The 17,269-nt window shown below is 40.2% G+C and overlaps 1 protein-coding gene across 7 annotated transcripts in view; it reads right to left on the bottom strand.

The window, feature by feature from the left end:
- The window catches only part of CPT1A (carnitine palmitoyltransferase 1A), a 49,089-nt gene extending 32,022 nt beyond the window's left edge, over positions 1 to 17,067 (bottom strand). Inside the window, exons 1-7 of one of the 7 annotated variants that reach the window (XM_069803480.1) lie at positions 16,931 to 17,067; positions 12,785 to 12,971; positions 10,549 to 10,669; positions 3,400 to 3,491; positions 3,119 to 3,273; positions 1,660 to 1,799; positions 1,085 to 1,256 (exon numbers count right to left, since the gene is read on the bottom strand). In XM_069803480.1, the coding sequence (XP_069659581.1) occupies positions 1,085 to 1,256; positions 1,660 to 1,799; positions 3,119 to 3,259 (453 nt within the window). In that variant the 5' untranslated portion in view covers positions 3,260 to 3,273; positions 3,400 to 3,491; positions 10,549 to 10,669; positions 12,785 to 12,971; positions 16,931 to 17,067. Of the gene's footprint in view, positions 1 to 142; positions 206 to 1,084; positions 1,257 to 1,659; positions 1,800 to 3,118; positions 3,274 to 3,399; positions 3,492 to 4,392; positions 4,471 to 10,548; positions 10,670 to 12,784; positions 12,972 to 16,622; positions 16,644 to 16,926 lie in introns of those variants that run through there. The other 6 variants (XM_069803479.1, XM_069803477.1, XM_069803478.1 and 3 more) reach the window with 6 other exon arrangements.
- Between the last annotated feature and the right edge of the window lie 202 nt (positions 17,068 to 17,269).

Genomic DNA, 17,269 nt, shown 5'->3' with positions numbered 1-17,269 from the left:
CAACAAAGCATGGTAAGTAGCATTACAGTTCATACTGTTTATGGTTGATGAGGCAATATTAACAGACTTAAAATATCTATTTGGTAGGACATGCTGAAAACCCAGACAGCTACAGCTTCAAGCAATCGACAGAAAACCTTACCATTCAGAGCCTGTACTGTACAAATTCGAGTCATGAGGCTCCTGATACCGCTTCCAGTAGAAACTATCAATTAGAAATTTCATTTGTAACAGATGAACATTAAATTCTATTTTAGTGTACCATTCTGGATACCTGTTCTTGAACATATTTCATAATAAATCATGACATGTTGTTAGTCTAACACACATCAGTTAATTTTTGAGGCTGCAGAGACTAATTTTATCATAGTAGGGCACTTAAGTTATTTATACAATACTGGCAAAAGTGAGTTGAAACAACCCAGTCCAAGTAACAAAACCTCACTTCATCTCTTAGAGCACCTATACGTAGATTTACTCACTTTATACCTACCACATCCTTTAAGGATCCTTTTCCAAAGCACCACAATGATCAACAGGAGCCAGATCGCTCTCATCTTACCCTTATGTAAAAACTGCATAACAAGCTACCTACCTTATACTTTTTCTCCAACTCATTTTGGAGGCATACCAATAAATCAAATGGAAAGGACATTCAATATTATTTTCTTCAAGCTTAAGATTAATTTTAGAATGGATGACCAGAAGTCTTAACATTTCACCAAAAGAATTAGAGTAGCACTTTCTGGGGAGTACAAGATTCTTTGGTGTTGCAGCCCAAGTTCTTTAAGCTGTACTTGCACATCAAGAAAAAGTAGATATTTGAGTTACACAGTGCCAAGGCATTGGCAAATTTAGCATTTATTCTTGAAGCATTTACTCTTCCTTCTACAAGGCCATCCTGAATAGTTTAATTATAGCATCAGAAGGATGACAGTAATTAGTAGAAATATCTACCTAACAGCCTCCTGTCTCATGACACAGAAAAGACAGCAAGGAAAAACCTGCAAAATTTTCTCTTTTAAGGCTTTGAATACATATCAGATAGAAGATAAGATGAAACAAAAAGACAATATATCCTTACCATCCAAAACTTGGTGCCTGCAGAAAGTTTGCCATGTTCAGCGAACATCCAACCATGATAGGAAAGCAGCATTTTTAGAGAGTAGCGCATTGTGATGATAAGGGCAACCCAAAGCCCTGTGCCAAAAAGTATTCCACTCACGATGTTCTGTGTTTGGTTTGACATATAGCCACTATTTAAAACAAAAGCGAGCATGTGTAAGTTAATGTCAGCTTAAGTTCTAAACAGAACCTAATATTGCAAACCTAAGTCTAATGGTACTACAGGCAAGCATTACACAAGCTTCATGCCTCTTTAGCCCTTTTTCATAAACTCCTTTCCAAACACCCTTTCATGCAGCAAGATCAAAGGCCACAGAAGCTGCCAAATGTGCTTCCCAAATACTCAGACAACAATGTAGTAATACTGGTATAGCAACTTACCTATTTCATACCCTCATACATCTGCTTATGGGGCTTACTCTGTCACAAAAATACTGTTCAAAACCTGATACACTTTAACAGGATTAGCTTTAAGAGTAGCTACAAATAAAACTGATTTCCTTTAGAGGAACAGTAACTTTTCAGTCTACTTACGTTGTATCAAGTGTTCGGTTGATTTTAGCTATTATTCCTAAAGAAGGATCAATTTTGGCATACATTGTCGACATCACACCCACAACTACAATAAGCCAGCTAGATGGGCTAGCAGGATAAACGCCAGTGATAATTCCATTCTGGAAAGAAAAGCCTTCACATAATTTTTTCATACTAAAGTGGTTGACTTCATACCATGAAAAGCAATGAAAAACAATTAAGTTTAAAACATTTAAGTCATTTAGTTTTAAAAAAGTAGTTAAGATTATCCAACATTTTCTTATGTATGCTCAACTCAGGAGCAGGGAATGGATTTAGTTTAAATTTGACTGCTACAGAAAATTGTCACAATGATATCAAGAATTAAAGGGACTTTTAAGTTCTTTTGTAGACAACACTGATGCTGCTGCAAGTCTTACAAAAATACCGAAAGGAGAAAACAACTTTGGAACAAATGACACTTCAGGAATTTCCACTTACACTGAGTTAGGCCTCTCTAAAAGAATACATGGCAAAAATATTTCACGGAACAAGACCTGGAAACCAGAATCAAGGTTTTTTTTATATCATTTAAACTGTCCTTCTCATAGCTTTATGAGAAGATTTTATTAAGACTACTGTTAAAAAAATGTTTTTAAAAGAGATGTTGAAGATAGCCTGTAGCTTATCTAGTTTGGTACTAATAAAATAGATACCATTTATGATCCAATGAACAAAACAATAAATTCACAACAATCTGGAAGTTAGAAATACAACTGTGATTCTGTCTACATATTTATGTCTCAACTCTGTCTGAGGATACAGCCAATTCAAATTGAACTGTATGCTCTTATTTATCAGCTCATCTTCATAGCTTCTTTCCTTCTGTAACCAGCATTTCTACATAAATATCCTGGAAAGTACCCCTACTCATCATTAATTCAGACTAATGTTGTTCAAGCACTTACAAATACCTCATCAGAAACATTACTACTTAGCATAACTTGTACAAGATAGGTATTCAGGTAACTTTTTGAAAACAGCAAACATTGTCCTTAATTTGAAAACTTAATTCTGGCAAAGAATACGTAAAATCAAGAGTGTAGTCTTGTAATTTTTAGTGTCATATTACTTAGAGGTACAACTAGTTATATTTCTGATGTGCTAAAAAATTACATAATTACATGATGTATTATGAAGAGAATGAAGTAAATTAAAGCTATTGTTAATTTCTACATCAGTTTCATCTTGCTTCCATAGAATAAATCAAGAAGATGTACCTTCCAGTCTTCGCAGCATCACCCAGTGCTACCTTCCTCAGTATCCCTTGTCTTAACTAAAATCCATACAAGCCTTTCACAATAAGGAGCTTTATTTGCACAAAGGCAAAAAAATTAAGTTTTGCCTAAACAAAACTTCAGTAAGTCTATAAAACATTAAATAACCCTCAAGCTTGGTGGACATGACAAATTTAAAATACCTTGAATCTGATGAACTTTTTCTTCCATGAATGAACACCAGATAGGTAAATTTGTTTGAGTGCCTCATGGCTCATTTGCAGGTCAATCCCATCTGGAGTTACTGTAAATTGAAAAGCTACTGCTTGATGAGCTTCTGCCATTTTCAGAAAGAGTTCTGTCAAAAAGCAAAGTTAAAAAATTATTTCCTTTTTGTTCAAAGGAACTAGGAGCTAGTCCATTTCTAGCAAGATATCTTCTACACAGTAATTTTGGGAAATATTTCAAAGTATGCCAAACTTACATACAGTAGTTGCCTCTTCCTTACAGGCTATGCTTGCACTTCAGTCTGAGCGTCCAGTATGTTAATTAAGGTACCTCTTCTAACTACAACAGCTGAAAATGGAAGCAAAACACTCTCATGTAACTTAGGCCTTTTGGCAAGATTGCAGCAAGGTGAATATCGTGAATATATGCAATATATAAAAATTCAGAGCAGAGCAGCATATTACGGCCATAATGTTTAGAAAAAGCACATTATGGGTACATAGCATCTAACACTATAATGATAAATGAGATTCAGAAAATGTTTTTTTCATCATTTTAAAACAAAAGGTATTAAAAGCCTTCACCTCAACTAGCAAATCAAAGCTGCTTCTGGCCGTATCTTCCTCTGAAATTTTTTTCATATCTTAATTTCAAGCTGATTAGTCACAGCAATAAGACACTATAGCCCCTGCAGCTCCGAGTTCTGGCTGGCAAATAATGGCAAAATCAAAACTATGCAGAGTTGAGGAAACCAAATCACAACTGTCAGAAAAATTACCTTCACATAAACAAATCTGAAATTGAGAGGGCTGCAGCTCAGTTTAACTACCCAAACAAATATCAACAATGGTGCCAATATTGACAAAAGACCATAATAATGGGCAGGCATAACAGGCTCAAATAAAAACCACTGGAAGTTAAAACAGAAATACAACTGTCATTCTGTCTACATATTTATGTCTCAACGCTGTCTGAGGATACAGCCAATTCAAATTGAACTGTATGCTCTTATTTATCAGCTCATCTTCATAGCTTCTTTCCTTCTGTAACCAGCATTTTTACATAAATATCCTGGAAATTACCCCTACTCATCATTAATTCAGACTAATGTTGTTCAAGCACTTACAATAAGAACATAGATTTTTGCAGACAGGCTCTAGGTATAACATTGAAATGGTGCAAACTACATATTCCTGAGGAGACCATCATGATTCCAAAGTCTTTTGTCCACATTCTTTTATTAGCTTACCAAAACTTCTGTGCATAATCATAAAAACAACATCCTCTTAGAAGTATGGCAAAAAGGCAGAAGAATCCATAACCCCACCTGTAGGTCAGGATTCAAGGGCAAGTTTTAATTTCACATTTTTACTGGTACAAAACACAATATCATCAATACCAAGTGTTTTAAGGTGGCATTTCTATTTAAGCAAAACCAAAAGAAAGTACAACTACTTCATGCCTTTTGAACCCTAAAGGCTGAAATTTACATTTCTTTTGCAAACCTGAAGTTTAGACTTTATAATTAAATTCTGGTAGACATTTATCCCCTGTTGAACAGCATTTGAGGGTTAACTAACCACTGCAGTTTAGCTGGGCACTTCAAAAGCATTTTATTATGACTCTAGTGCTCCTCCTCTAGTCTGTAAATATTCTACTATGTCAAAGTCATCTGGAGCACAGAGAAGGAGTGCAAAGGTATATGAGCAGACAACTAGGGAATGTAAGTATTGGGAATACTGCAGTAATAGTAGGCTTAGGAAATAAATACACAATATTGGGAATGCTGCAGTAATAGTAGGCTTAGGAAATAAATACACAGTATAGGAGGAGAAGGAGCATTAGGCAGAGATGAACAAGATAAGTGCTGTTGCGCAGCATTTAGTAAGGTTGCTGACCAGTAGGTAGTGGCTGTTTGAAATATTTAAAGGGCCTATCCCCAGACCAGCCTGCAATGATCAACCTCTGCAATACAACTACTGCTACAGTGGCTGACGGTAATTCACAGATCTTCAAAATCCATCAGCCACTGCTCAAGTTCTAGAGACTGAGTCCTGGGTGAACCAGGCTTCTGGGCTTCCAGAAGGGTAGCTAAAGCTCACAATATCACAGATGGCATGCAATTTGATCGATGCATGTACTGTGTCTGATTAGGACAACAAAGAAACCAAATCAGCTTTGAAACTTTGATCGATGCATGTACTGTGTCTGATTAGGACAACAAAGAAACCAAATCAGCTTTGAACACCAGTTTCAAAACCTTTAAGACAAGCCCTGTATGCTCTAGTAACAACAGCAATTTGTAGTACTTAATGACTATATCACTAACAACTGCTTATTCATAGGGGCCTTGCTGCAGACAAGTATCAGGAAGCCGAAGTCATCTGTCCATTCATTCATTTAAATTGTGCATCACCAGTTCAACATTGAGACCAACACTGCAAGACAGCAATAAAAGAAGACAGGCAGCAGTAATACATGGTATACCCTGGACTCAACATGGTTTGCAAAAAGGGAAAGTACTCTAAGAATTCATCATATGTTTAGCAGTACTACTAAGACTAGGATGGAAAAAAAACCACAACAAAACCAACCATACCCCCATACGGAGAATCAGGCACCTGGATTTGTCTCAAGAAGGGCCAACAGGTTCTCCAGTTCACTCATGGAACTTTGTATTCTGGAATGCCAGTGCCTTAAGTACAAGATCAACTAGTTTCTATTACCCCTCAACTCCCCCGTGACTTCTCAGCCTGGGAATTTGTAACTACCCTCCTCTCTGTTTCTGAAGAGGAAGAATTTCAGGAACCCTTCCCTTTTTAGGCATATGCATTTCTACTGTCCAAGGCAGAAAAAGATTATAAATAGCATTAATCATAAACAGTCAACCTGATATTTTAATGAATTAAAACTTAGCATGATCATAAAATCAAATAAGCTTCAATAAGGAAAATATTCCTTATTGCCAAACAAAGAAATATTATTTCAGCAAGAATTAACCCTGAATCAAGTAAACAAGCCCTGAAAACAAAGACAAGTCTAGTTCTTGGACTGTATTACTTGACCCTAAGATGTGAAACAATCAAATGGCTTGTTTCTTTTCATATCCTTTTCCATAAGAAAAATGTAAGCCTTTAAGACTGTTCTGAATTATGATAGCTGAACACTAAAGACTTCCTGAAGTTCCTTTCTTTGAACACTTATTTTCCTCCTTAAAGACAAATTTAATCATAAGCTGCTGTACACTTCCCCTCCTTTGCATTCCTCTGCTGTCACGTGCTTGCTAGCAAAGTAGGTAAAAGGGCACAGGCCAGAGGAGCACGAGTTAGACTTACAAACTTGACTTGCCAATGTGAGTAAGGCAGCACCCACATCAATTGGCTAACTAACACTGAAACAGTAACTTCTTCTAACTTCAGGCATTTTGGTCAGCAAAATATTTCTGTACAGCATATACTAATTAAACTCATTCCCAACAGAGAGCCATAAACAAAAGCTTTTGACTTTCTTAGCGGTTTCGCCAGGTCTTAGTTAAAGGGGAAAAAAAAGAGCATAATAATGTCTAAAAGTAATCTGAAATGGCTATTTTCATTCCTTTCAATGTTCTTTCATAATATTAATGTATCTTAAAAAACACACTTGCCCCTTAAAGCTTGGTTTCTTTTTTTTTTTTTCCTTTTAAAGGAGAAAGCTGCCTGTTCCTTGCTCTTTTCTGGTTTTACTTCAATTCAAACATGCTGCAGCAGCTGCAGATGTTTCTCCTCTTCCCTTTTCAGATCTCTGCTTAAGCCAATCAAAACTTAACCACAGGTGGTTTTTTTTTCCATTGTTATAAACAAGTACTGCTAGATTGGATGTCACTTTCAAATCAAGAAAACACACCAGAAGACCTCAGCTCTGATAGTTTTTCAGACCATCAGGTCTATGCTGCTATGCCTACTATGCACAAAGCCTCCTCAGACCGCTCTTTTTGCATTTTCAGGATATTTACACTACGAAGATGGAGGTTCAACTCACAGACCTTATGACTTCAGGTTGCAGATGCTGAACAGTCAACTCTGTATGACAGCTTACACCTTCCTACAGCCACAGAAGGGGATGACAGCCTCAGCTCTGGAAAATCTGAAGCTAAAAGAGATCCCATGTGCAGGATACTTCCATTTAGTCATGCACGCAAGAAGTCACTTGTGGTTGGTAATGTCTATATGAAGCACATAACACAGAACACAGTGTCTAAAAGACAGTGAAAGAATTACCATGTGCCTCTTAAAAAGCACCAAGCCATGATACTAAAGTTAAATGTATTACACTACATTGCACAAAACAAGGTTTTAATTCCTGAAGCAGTTACATTTGGAAATGCTTCTGTAGATTTCAGAAGCTTTATATGGATAAAATGATAGTGCTAAAAAAAGTAAAGTCACCACCTCGACCTCAAAAAAAGCAACTCCTCTGCTTTAAGGGGATATCCACGTCACCTGTTATCTCAGAGCTCATCTTAGCTACTTGCTTCCCAGACATTGCTTGGCTCATGCAATCCATTTTTTTCCCCATTTCCTATTCCTCTTGGAATAGAGAAAACCCTGCCATTTCTCCTTGGCAGCAGTCCAAACATCCACTGGAAAGAGACATAATATTTAAATGTAGTTTTCACATCTATAGCCCCTTTTCCTGCAAGGGAAGCAAGTTAACAAATGCAGAGGAAAACTGGAGAGAAGTCTTATTCACATGACCCAGAATAGCTAAAACCTTGCTGAAAGACTTAATTCTATGACTCTCGCTTGCAAGCTACCTCAACAATTTAGTTTGAGGATCTCCTCACAGATTTTTGACATTTATTTATAGATTAGCTTTTAGTTACAGGGCATACACCTGTGTAGTAACCAAACTAAGCTCACAAAACAATTATCTCCAATTATTCTACTTTGATGATCAAAGTTTTCTTAGAAAAGCAGTGACTGCTGCATACAATTTCTCCAAGAACACTGCTACATACCACCCTGCACAGGTTTCATACTGTTATCACATAGACATCTTTGGCACCCAAACCACAGGCTGTTCACAGATGGTGGGCAGATTTACATTGTCCCTGTGCTAAGAGCTAAAATATGCTGCATCTTGAAGTATGACGGCAGTTCTGAATTCAGAAGCACCTAGAAGCCCTCATAATTTCACACAGATGCAAGGTACTACCAATAAAACAATGAGACGCATCTTATCACACAGGTAGTGTCTTCTGACTCCTGCCAAGTTCCTACTAGCAAGCTTAAAAGTAAAAAAAAAAAACCAACCACATCAAACCCAGAAACCTGACCTTGAAGAATTTTTCACTCCTTTCTTAAAATAAACTTACAGCTTCAAAATTTAGCTTAGCACTTAAGTTTCAAATAGGAATAATAGAGACTGGTGAGGAGAAAAGAGTGATACTAAATCATTTACAATTACATTGTTTAAGGAAGTTTTCAAGATGGGAAGTGGAGAGAGGTATTAATTGAAAGTACACTATACCCAATTTTAATTAGGAAACATACTTAGAACTATATTAAGATTTCCATTTAAAACTAGACACCTTGAACTCAGAAGGTCTTGGGAAACCAAGTAAGTGCCCCCATGTCTTTGTCCCCCAAACAGTTTATTTCAAAAAGAAAAGGCAGGAGGAAGGAATTCCATTTCTATCAGCATGCAAAGCAATAAGAGTTACTGTTTGACTGTTACAAGCAGCCATACAAAACAGGAAAAAAATTCTGGAGCTCCCACAAGTTCTCTTAAAAGACTTCAACTCTGAAACTTGTTTAAATATTGAAAACATTGAAGAAGTTTTATCCAGTATTTTATTGTCCACACATCAGATCTCCCTTCAGGAAATGAGCTTGCTACAGCTCTTGGAAGAAAACAGACATCCAAGAAGTTTCATTTCTATGTTCATCTGTTAACGTATTTTGACACTTTAGGATAGATCACTGAGGACAAACTTGAGGAAATCAGAGCCAGTATTAAAACACAGAACACCTGCGCTGTGTTTGTGCTGAGACAGTGATCAAGTATTTTCTCTCACCTGTTTAAGCTATTACTATAGAAATTTGCATTTTCTACTCTACTAGAAAGCCAAAACTATGAATGCATTTTGTTTTACGCAAATCAATGAATAATTGTTTATGGTCAAATCTGTTGATTTCATACCAGACACTAAACTAAAAGCAAGAGAATTCCAAACACCAAGATGCCCATCCAAGTCTCCTCATGCATTATTCCAAATTTCTTTTCCGATTTCTGTTATTGATGCTCCTGTCAGTCCAAGCCTTTAGTACCACCTACACAACATAATTCAGACTGCCCTATGGCAGCTGACTTTGCCTAGATAGTGTGCTTGCAATGAAATGATATGTAGTGAAGCACAACAAAGCCAGTGCCAACATCCTAAAATAGCTTGCTACCATGTTAGTTTACTTCCACACTTTGCCACCAACTACAGCTTAATGGCAACATTAATCTATACAGCCATCTCAGAAATGGATGCAATCTACAGATAATCAGGGTTGCTTGAGCTTTTTGGTTTTGTTGGAAAAGACTCATGCAAACACCAAAAAGTGTATCAAATACTTGTATCAAGCAGCAGGATCTCTTCTTAGACAAATGTAAAGGGCTAGAGTCTTCCCAAAATTTTTTTGTAAGTGTAGTTGTCTTTGTAACATTCATCAAGTATGTCTTCACCTGTCTGAATTCTGCAGAGGTTCTGAAGTCTATCAGTTTGACACCCTTCCAGATGTTTCATGTACAGCTGTCAAACCCTATTTAAATGATTGAAGACAGCAAAACACAGAGGAAAAAAGGAACCAAACTGCATATAGATTTACAAGTACAGGGACTGAAACTGGGAGTAGTGGCTGATAGACCAGGGGATTTCACTGCCATCCAGATGGACCTCAACAGGCTGGAGAAGTGGGCAGGCTGAAACCTTAACACATTCAACAGAGAGGTGCAAAGTCCTGCACCTAGGGAGGAGTAACTCCATACACTAGTACACGCTGGAGACCGACTGGCTGGAAAGTAACTTTGCAGCAAGTTGCACACAAGCCAGCAAGGTGCCTTTGCAGCAACGGCAGCTAACAGAATCCTGGGGTGCATTAGGAGGAGTGTTGCCACCAGGTTGAGGGAAGTGACTCTTCCCTTCTACTCAGCATTGGTGAGGCCCCATCTTGAATACCGTGTCCAGTTCTGGGCTCCCCAGGGAAAGGGAGAAATGAAACTACTGGAGGGAGTCCAGTGAAGAGCCACTAAGAGGATTAAGGGCTTGAAGCATCAATCCTATTTTTTTTATACAGTGTAAACTGTATAGCTAGCAGAGATGCTTTATGAAATTTAATGCAGGAGTTCATAATAGATCTGCTTCAAAAAATAAACTTACTTTAGAACACTAAGGCCTGAACAGGAAATTCTGTGCTTCAATTGCTTTAAAGGAACAGCAAACCTTGGAAGTCAAATTGGTAGTAACAGTCAAACATTCAAAAAGAGCGAGTTTTCTGCAACTGACAATAATGTACTATTAGTTTGGAGGATAAAAGAAGCTGGATTTTGCAGTAGAATTTTTACAGAGATTTTGCATGAACTTTTAAGACAATGATTCATCTGAATTTTTCAACATTATTCCAGTAACTTTGCCCTCACTAAAAAGCACCAGTGTGTCATTATAAAAGGTTTTTAAATATATGTTGGTATTTTAAACACCACTGTATTGTCCAGTAAGAGTCTGCTAGTCTTAAGGCAGCAGGTAGATTTCTGGAGCTGACCTTAAGTGTCATGTATACTGCAGTGATACAGTGGGAAACAGTACAAACTTCCAATAAAAAATAAACCCTTGGAATTTAATGTTACATGTATATACCTATCTACAGGAAACACTGACTGTTCCTATCAGGTAAAGAAAGCCTGTATTATCAATAATAAAAACCATGTGACTTCAGTAAAGTGTTTTCACGGAGTTTGCTGTAAATGCAGTAGTTTCAGACACTAAAGTGTATTCTGTATAGCAGCATCCAGCACTGACTCAGTAACTCAAGGTCCCATCTGCTCCTATGTGAGTGACTACCTCCCCGCCACTATCTGACATAAATACGAAAATTCTGCCCTAATGCTAGAGGGTCGATTAAGTAAGGCAGCAAACCAGAGAATGCCAGAAGGATGCCAAAAATGCTTTTACTCACGTGCATCTGGTGCTCCTTTGATGCACAGTTGAACAAAGTTAAAACTAAAACTAAACAAAAAGCAGTTTAACAGAAATCCAAAGATGGAAGTTGTCTAGGGGTTTATGTCTTTCAAAGGAAATTCAGGTTTTGACCTATAAAATCTTCAGTAAACAGTATAAAATATACAGATCAAACATTTAAACATATGTCAAAAAAGATGGTCTTGTCTCTTTTGTATCTGTTTATTGGATATTCTATCAGCTAACACCACTTTCTTGCAGTGTATGCTATGCTTCTGCAAAAAGGTAACAAGATACCAAAGCCTAAGAAAGAGCAGAGCTTATTCATAGTTTGTGTGATATTCCACAAGGCACTGACTTCTGAACTTACTATAAAGATTAATCAGATACTGTTACTCACTTGAGAATATCTATTTCTAAATAGCTTCCTTACATACTAGCCTTCAATAATATCTAACCATGCTTCAGCATATAAAAAGACACTGATACTTGCTGCTCTCAAGTCTTACCAATAACTCACCCACCTTACAATGATCAATCATATTCTATAGACACAATATCATTAAAAGAAATCTGAGGAGTGAAGCCAAATAATTTCTGTGCAATAGTCATGTGGATTAAATTCACTCAACAGGGCTTCTCAGGTGAACCTAATGACTATGGCATAGAAATAAAACAGAAATCAAAGAATCACTCTGCTTTAAAACCTGAATTAACATAGCATTCAATCAATTATCATTTGATCTGACAAAAACAAAGTTAAACTGACAGGTTCTCTCATGCCACTTTAGTTGTGACTGATACATGCTAAAAACAGTTTAAGCCTCCTAAAAGCTGAATCTGCTGTTTATGCAGCAGTTCTCTCTCATAGGGTCTCCAAAGTAAAATTACTATGCCATGACTGAAGTGGCTAAAGTGACTTGGAAAGAGACTTCTCCAACCACCATCATCTGACATGTAAATTTCAAGTTCTCATCTTTGGTTATTGCTAATGATTGGCTCCAATGCTTTCCACCTCACACACAGCTGACAGCTGTGGCCCCTTGGAATTGCAAATATCTTAAAGGATTTCTCACATCTAAAAAATGAACAAATGCTGTGGTTCAAGCTAAGATGGAGAACTGAATACATATATTTGCCAAGGTACAGCAACGCTGGGACCTACTGCAAACCTTACCCACAGCAGACAGTTTGAAATCAGAACAGCTAAGGAATTTGCAGTAACTTGCTGTCCCACTGACAAACCTATCAGGTTGTGTCCCACCCTCAGCAGTTTTCCAAGATCACCTGTGGGTGAATATTAGCTAGCTTCTGCAGGCATCTCCTTTGGAATCTTGGGCCAATTTCTTCATTCCCTTCCCAAGTGGTAAACTGGAGCAACGGGCATATATGGAAGGGAAGAGATAATAACAGACCAATGAATGAAACGTAAGCATACCTGAACAGCTGTTTTCCTTAAAAGTGGACTTGAGATCTATTTGTCACACAGAAATCTTCTGTCCCGCAAGCTTACTGCAGCTGAGATCTTGAATAGGTTAGGACACACTGAGAGGCAGATTCATTCCAATGCTGCTATCTCCTAATAGACATTAGACTACAGCAATGGCAAACAGTCAGTTGTAGCTCTGAAATAGGAAGTCAAGAAAAACAGTTTGAGCTTTGATTCACACACAGCTTTCAACCACTCAGAAGGACTGAATCAGACTGGAACCATTTTAGAAAAAGTGATGGAAATGGAGAGAAGAGTCACAAGCAGGAGTTCTGAAACACTGTTTTCCATTACACTGGATGAATGTATTATCTGATCGATCTGTCTTCATTTAACAGGTCTGAGATGGTGAGGAATTGTGGAGTGAAAGAAAGTTCATCTGCTACCCAGCCAGTCATTTCTGAGGGCTCAAACTAGTGATCACTAGCTAATGCCGTAAGCAAGGTGATCTCAGGGGCTAGACTCCAATGTTAGTTTCAGCTTAAGACATCCAAGCATCTGCCTGCAGGCTTTAAACTCCCATTACAGCCAACACAGATACCATCAAGACTTCTTGGAGAGATGCTCACAGAACAGACCGTTTTCACTGGCACTTCCAGGAGAAAAGCCACAGATAGTAAATTGTCTTCTCACCTGATCAAACCGGAGACAGTCAGGCAAAGAAGTAGAAGAGACTGGCTATAGCAGACAATGTGCTACTTACTAGGCTAACACTAAGGAATATTAATCCCTACAGTTTCTGGATCATATGGCCTCTCTCTTCTTCCCAAATAGCATGCTCCTGTAAAAGATGGTTCCAAACTGTACCGTTTAACCAAAACAAAAAAAACCCCACAAACCCAACCCAAAACCAAAACACTGACATGCTCCACAACTGTAATCAAAACAGAAACTTTTACAATTGTCATATTATTTACATTTTTCTCCCCTATACGGAGTAGGATATACTATACTGTTCCTAGACCTTTTAGATTATTCTAGTCTCTATTGCAATACACATTATATTGTAAACATCCCAGCAAGCTACCTCCCCTGACCTTCTAGAAATTCAGAATAAACTTGCAGAGTGAGAGATATGCATACAAAACTAAAACACTGCACAGTTATACCATGCAGAAACCTCCCCCACCCCACCCCAAAACCTAGGCTCTAGATCTGGGTATTTCTTTTTAATACTGCTATAAAGGACACACCTTGGCATTTAGATTATATGAGTTTTATCCCTTGTCTCTCCCTTTGCACTAATGAGCTTCTATGCTCATGCAGTAAAGAATTATTATTATCTTCTCTATAACAACAAATATTTCTGGAATGGCAGGACTTTTACGAGATATGTAAGAAGTCACATTTTAGGACTTCAGAGATCCTGGAAGATGGACAACAGTGATTGGTGACCAAAGGCAAACTGAATGGACTGCTTTCACAGTAGTTCAATGATCATTTACTGTAGAAGGTTGAAAGACCTGAGTTCGGTCTTTCAGCTTGTATAAGGCTCAAAGACTGAAGAACCAGCTCCAAACATTTGACAAATATTTAAATTGACCATTCTATTAAAGTTAATCCAGAACTGGAAAAAGAGGGGTGCTTTTCAGTCATTTAGAGCTTCTTTTTCTGAACATGTGGAGTTCAGGACTATGATGTAGCATGCTGCAGGATGAAGACAGTGGTTTTGAATATCAAAAAAAAAATACACAGTTTTGGGGTTGGGGGGGTGTTTGTTTTGCAGTTTGTTTTTTTTGTTTGTTTTTAAATACAAGCATTCACTTAAGCCACCTTTTACCCAAGATTTTCCAAAACCAGTCATGTTCAGGATTCAACATTCCAACTACCCCTGCGAACAGAAACATCCCCCCAGCCGAGCAACCACCGATCGCTCCAGAACTTGTGTTTGGTTTTATTTGCTCCGGGTCCTCTCGCCCCGATTTCCACCACGGGACGCAGGGAGTTGGCGGGCCGGCTCCCGCTCGACGAGGGGGCGGAGGGCCTCTGCGGGGCACGGCCCCGCCCCAGGCGCCCCGCCCCGCGCCTGCTCACGTGACCACTCCCGAGAAGTGGGTGAAAGGTCGCGCCGCCGCAGCGACGCGCAGGCCAACGAGAGGTAGGCGAGGGGGGGGGCAGCCCGGCCCCGGGCCACCGGCACCCTCAACCGCTCCAGGCTTTTCCAGGCGGGCCATGAAGGCACTGCCAACGGCAGACAACAGCTTCCCATGAGAAGGACGGCAAGCGATGGAGAAAAAAAAGTATATCTCAAAGCCTGGAGAAAAAAAGGGTGTGCTTCCCTTGTGCAACTTCAAAGCTTCTGTTCTGGTCCTCAGTGCTAAAAAGCTTCAGTTGCTTGATGTTACAGTTTTCTTTAACCAAGAATAGTGTTTTCTTCCTGGAAGAAGCTCTTGAATCAAGGCTGTAATGCCCCAAAATTTTAAAGAGCCCTCAGATCAACTCATCTTTCAAACAAAGTCACAGCTATGACAGAGCCCAATACCTATGTAATCATGTAAAGTTACATTTCCTGAACAAATGGACTTCCACATCATACTTACCTACAATATCACCTGTGCTATTATAAACTGGTAATTATTAGCTTATATCAGTATATCGCTATGCTTATAACAGGAAAAGAACCTGCTCATTACCACTGAAGACTACGATACTTTTTTTCATATAACATCCATTCACAATGGTCAGAAAACACATAAAAGAGCTTGTAGATCTGGAAATTGAAGAGGTCAGACACTCGGGAAAACACGATTATTTAAGGAGAGGAGAATGAAGGCATTATTAGATCTTCTCAGTGCTACACTCCTACAAACGTGATAAAGAAGAGGGTAGTTTTCTGTACAGTAGTCTCCTCTAGACTGCAGAGTTTAAATATGATTGTCCTCCAAGTGCTGACAAATTGCCAGATAAAAGGAAGAATGAGATATTTGTCTTGATCCTACTTTGCACTCTTCTCTTTGAAAGAAAAGGTGCTTCCTGTTACAGTTCCATCAACACTAGTATAGATCTGTTAGAACTGGGTTGTAACTGAAGTAATATTTTAGGTTGATTTTTCAGTTTAAACCAGAAAAGACAGTGCAAAATATGAAAGTTGTGTGAAAATGAAGTAAGAAAACGGAGTTCCAAGATGCTGCAAAAATCTTAAATCTACCTTTGGCAACAAGTCTAATTGGCATTCTCATCCAGTAAACCTGCCATACCATGAACAAAATACAACATTTTCTGTGTTTATCTCAAAAGCAGTTTGCAGCGACTGTGGTTTATAGGTTTCACAGCCTGCAATCACACAAGCATATGGACGAGTCTCTCACACACACTTCTTCGGTATTTAGTTTACGCACACTTGAAACCCCACCACTGATACCAAGCCGCGTGCACACTTCTACAGAGCTGAAACTTGTCCTGCTAACGGGTCAAAGCAGCTCCTCTAACGCGGAAGGCTGAGGGTCACCAACGTCGTCTGTGTTCACTCGGCGTAGATTTCGTGAATCTCCCCATGTAACTCCGTAACACCGCTCCCCCCGCCGCTCCCTTATCTGCGGCAGTAACGCACTAAGCCCCACGCCAGGGGAACACCCGAGCAGGATGCCAAGGACACCTTGCCTTTCCAGTGCACTCCCGCGCCCGCCGAGGAGCAGCCCCGCTCCCACAGCGCTCCCCGCGTTTTCACCCCTTCCTCCAGCACGGATAAGCCCCGCTCAAGAAACAGCACACGGCGCACTCGCACATTTACCACAAAACTTCGTGCTCGCCCTAATGAAAATAATAATTAGGCTAAAAACAAACCAACCGAGCCCGCCCGCCTGACCCCGGTCTCGTCCTCCCTCAGCCCCGCCGCGGACGGCGGCGCACTGCGGACGCGCCGCGGCTGGGGAGCAGGGGGGAGGGGTGGAGCGGCAGCCCGCAGTGAATCCGCCGGGCACAGGGGAACACGGCCCGTCGCTGCCCCGTACCCCTTCCCCTGGGACCGCCAGAGCCCACCGCCCGCAGGCAGCAGAGCTAAGCCGAGCCGCGCCGGGAAAGCCGGCGATCGAGGACCTGTGCCCCACCTCTGCCCAGGGCCCGCTGCTGGCGACCGCCCCCCCTCCCATCACCTGCTGAGAGAATGGCGGTTACCGGCGCTCCAGCGGGTCAGGCCGCGCTGGGCTGGGCTGGAGCGAGCGGCGGCGCGAGCGAGACGACAACCACTCCCGCACACACCCTGCGAGAGCCGGGCTCACCGCCCGCTCCCCCATTGGCTGCCGGCGGCAGGGGGGGCGGGACCGGGACGGGGCAGGGGGGGAGGTGCAGGGCGCGGCACCTCCGTGTGGACGGAGCGGAGGCGGGAAGGGAGGTGGGCACTGATAGGCGGGGGCGGGGCGGGCTGGGCTGAGCTCTGTGATTGGCGGGTGGGCCGGGGCCGGGCCAAAGGGAGGCCCTGCGGGACATGATGGGCAA

Source organism: Haliaeetus albicilla, chromosome 16, assembly GCF_947461875.1.
Source record: "Haliaeetus albicilla chromosome 16, bHalAlb1.1, whole genome shotgun sequence".
Classification (NCBI taxonomy): domain Eukaryota; kingdom Metazoa; phylum Chordata; class Aves; order Accipitriformes; family Accipitridae; genus Haliaeetus; species Haliaeetus albicilla.
The sequence above is the reverse complement of the archived record's forward strand: the minus strand, read 5'-3'. Positions and strand labels throughout refer to the sequence as shown.